The sequence below is a fragment of the Chrysochloris asiatica genome, unplaced genomic scaffold (assembly GCF_000296735.1).
Source record: "Chrysochloris asiatica unplaced genomic scaffold, ChrAsi1.0 scaffold00017, whole genome shotgun sequence".
Taxonomy (NCBI): domain Eukaryota; kingdom Metazoa; phylum Chordata; class Mammalia; order Afrosoricida; family Chrysochloridae; genus Chrysochloris; species Chrysochloris asiatica.
The window spans coordinates 31,340,980-31,344,468 of record NW_006408535.1 but is presented as its reverse complement, the minus strand read 5'-3'; the positions used below and the strand labels follow the sequence as shown (position 1 = coordinate 31,344,468).

General features: G+C 42.2%; 1 protein-coding gene across 1 annotated transcript in view; it reads right to left on the bottom strand.

Moving 5' to 3' along the window:
- Positions 1–746, bottom strand: part of LOC102826572 (olfactory receptor 10G2-like) — a 2,259-nt gene extending 1,513 nt beyond the window's left edge. The window contains exon 1 of the mRNA XM_006835539.1: positions 8–746. Coding sequence (XP_006835602.1) covers positions 8–746 — 739 coding nt within the window. The remainder of the gene's footprint in view (positions 1–7) is intronic.
- Between the last annotated feature and the right edge of the window lie 2,743 nt (positions 747–3,489).

Below are 3,489 nucleotides of genomic sequence, written 5' to 3'. Positions count from 1 at the left end.
TGGGAACCACATGTGGAGAAGGCCCTTCGCCGCCCATCGGCAGTGTTTATCTTCAGGATGGCATGGACTATGTTAGCATAGGAGAGCAGAATTAACATGAAGCAGCTGGCGGCCACTACACCAATGTCCACAAAAGTCACAAGCTCGTTAACAGTTGTGTCAGCACAGGCCAGTCTCAACACTGCTGGGATGTCACAGATAAAGTAATCTACTTGGTTGGGCCCACAGTAGGGCAGGCGGAAGGTCAGGGTGGTTTGGATAGAGCCATTGATGGAGCCACCTATCCAAGCTCCAGCTACAAGGATTGTGCATAGCCTCCCATTCATGAGCACAGGGTAGCGCAAGGGCTGGCATATTGCCAGGTACCTGTCATAGGCCATCAAGGTGTAGAGGAAGCACTGGGTGCAACCCAGGAAGTGAAAGAAATACAATTGAGCTACACAGCCACCATATGGGATAGCCTTGCTGGCAGGAGTGAAATCTAAAATAAGTCTAGGAACGATGACTGAAGAGAGCCACATGTCCAGAAAGGAGAGCACTCCCAGAAGAATGTACATGGGGCGAGCATGGAGCTTTGGGTCAGCCCACACAGTGAGCAGAATGAGCAGGTTCCCCAGCTGAGTCAGGATGTAAATGATGAAGAAGACCAGGAATAGGAGGATCCGTAGATTTGGAGGGTGAGGTAAGCCCAGGAGAATGAACTCTGTCACCATAGTGTTCAGGGATGTGTTGCTAATCTTGCCCATGTCTTTCTGTGGCCTGGGAAGGTGAACGGTGAAGTTAGACAAGAGGAACACAGCTCATAGAGACTGTACGAGAATGCTTTTGTCTGATGATTAATGCCTAATGGTAATGAGACAAACAGAATACAATTTAGAAAAAAAAAATTAAAATAAAAAGGCTGTGTTTCCATTAATTTGTGTGTGTGTGTTTACTTGACAAGAGAAACTCATGCACGGGGAAATACTGAAAAGAAGGGCTTACAAGATCACAGAACAGTAGAATGTGTGATTGACTGGGAAGAATCAATGATTAACCAAAAAGGCTGTTAACTACAAAGAGTCTAAGGTTGATACGGAGCAGTGTAGAACAAGTACTACACAATCACACCTTCCTTTTCCTCTGTTTACCATCATTGCAATACCTTTGCCTTGCCTTCAACTAAAATACTTTCTCATTACCATTGTTGTTATTATTAAGTGCCATCAAGTCAGTTCAGACTTATAGCGGCTCTGTATAGGGGTTCTGAGGAGCAACTGGTAGATTTGAACTGCTGACCTTGAGGTTAGAAGTCCAGTGCTTATCCTACAGTGCCTCACCAGCCACTCCTTGGAAACCTTATACAGGGTCACTATGGGTTGGAACCGACTCCACGGCACATAACAACAACAACAACACATAGCAAATCTCTCTAAACGCCTTTAACTATTTTCAAGTATCTGAGCCAGATAAGGAGAGACAGCTGAGTGTGTTGTGTGCTGCTCCACACCTTTTGGTGAATTGATTATGCAGTAAAGAGCCCCCTCCTCCGCCTCCAATGGGATTTGAGAAGTATTCATTTTTTATGTAATCATTATATATATTTGTAATTTAAATGATTCGTTTCAAAAAGTAATTAAAATGCAACAAGTTAGTTGTAAATAACATGGTTTAAACTCCATCAGAAATTTCCCCAGAGATTTTATCTTACCTATTTTGTAAAACACCAATTCATATAGTTCAATTTAAGATCTAACAATAATAACATCATAATAATACTGACTATAAAGCTTCTAGGGCCGTGAAATCTAATGCCTGGAATTTATTCTGACTCTTAGTGACCATGCAGAACAGAGTAGAGCTGCCCCCTAGGGTTTCCAAAGCTGAAAATCTTCAGGGAAGCACACTGCCACACGTCCTCCTGTGGAGTGACTGGAGAGTTTGAACCAGTGACCTTTCAATTAGCAGATGAATGCTTTAATCATTGTGCCACCTGGGATCCTTTCAAGGTCCATGTTGTTGTTGTTAGGTGCCATTGAGTCAGTTCTAACTCATAGCTACCCTGTATAGAGTTTCTGAGGAGCTGCTGGCAAGCTTGAACCTGTGGTTAACACTCTAGCACTTATCCTACAGTTGTTGCTGTTAGGTATCATCGAGTTGGTACTGACCCATAGCGACCCTATGCATAGCCGAACGAAACACTGCCTGATCCTGGGCCAGCCTCACTATTGTTGCCATGCTTGAGTCCATTGATGCTGCCACTTGGCCAATCCATCTCGTTGGGGGTCTTCATCTTTTTCTCTGACCCTCCACCTTACCAAACATGATATTCTTCTCCAGTGACTAGTCCCTCCTGCCAATATGTCCAAAGTATGGAGCACTCTGGCTGCACTTATTCCAGAATGGATCTGTTGGGTCTTTTGGCAGCCCATGGGACTTTCAATATTCTCCTCCAACACCATAATTCAAAAGCATCAATTCTTCTCCGGTCTTCCTTATTTACTGTCCAGCTTTTGCATGCATGTGAGGCTATTGAAAATACCATGGCTTGGGTCAGGCACACCTTAGTCCTCAAGCTGACATCTTTGCTCTTCAACACTTTAAAAAAAGTTCTTGTGCGGCAGATTTGCCTAATGAAATACATCGTTTGATTTCCTGACTGCTGCTTCTGTGAGTGTTGATAGTTGATCCAAGAAGAATGAAGTCTTTGACAACTTCAATCTTTCCTCTGTTGATAAGAATGTTGTTTTTTGGTCCAGTGGTTAAAATTTTTGTATACTACAGTACCCCATGCTAAATATGTTATCTGTCCACCAACGAAAAACAGATACTAGATTTTTTCATCTGAGTTTCAGAAGGATCGCTTTGACTGATTTGGAAATGGACAGGAAGACTAGTTCTGTTTTCTTGGGCTACCATAGAGAAAAGGCCAAAACGGTAGGAAAACTAAGTTAGGCCAAACGTATTTGCTGTCAATAGAGACATAATAAGAGTGTGCCCTTGGATGAAGTCCCTGGGTGTGCAAATGGTTAATGTACTTGCTGCTAACTAAAAGGTTGGCAGTTCCAGGACATCTAGAGGTTCCTTGGAAGAAAGGCCTGGTGATTTACTTCCAAAAAATCAGCTATTGGATACTCTAATGAAGCACAGTTCAACACTGACTCAAAATCAATTCTACAGTAACTGCTACCATTTTGGCAAACAGTGTTGCTGAAATGTTTTATGAAAATCAATTTTTACATATTACATCAGATAGAACTGTATCACTGAGGGAGTTTTAGTAGGATTCCCATAATGCTTTTTTATGTATAATAAAAATGTTCTCCCTAATTTTTGTATTTTGCCATTCTGACATTTCCCAGTTCATTGTACTTAAATCTGGCTTCACTTCACACAAATGCTCTGTTGGAAGAAGATACGTTTTACTTGTTAAGGTTTTAGGTGCTTATCTGGTGGTTTGCAGACAGACTCAGCAGAGGATGGTGACTTTGACTTGGAGTGCATTTCAGA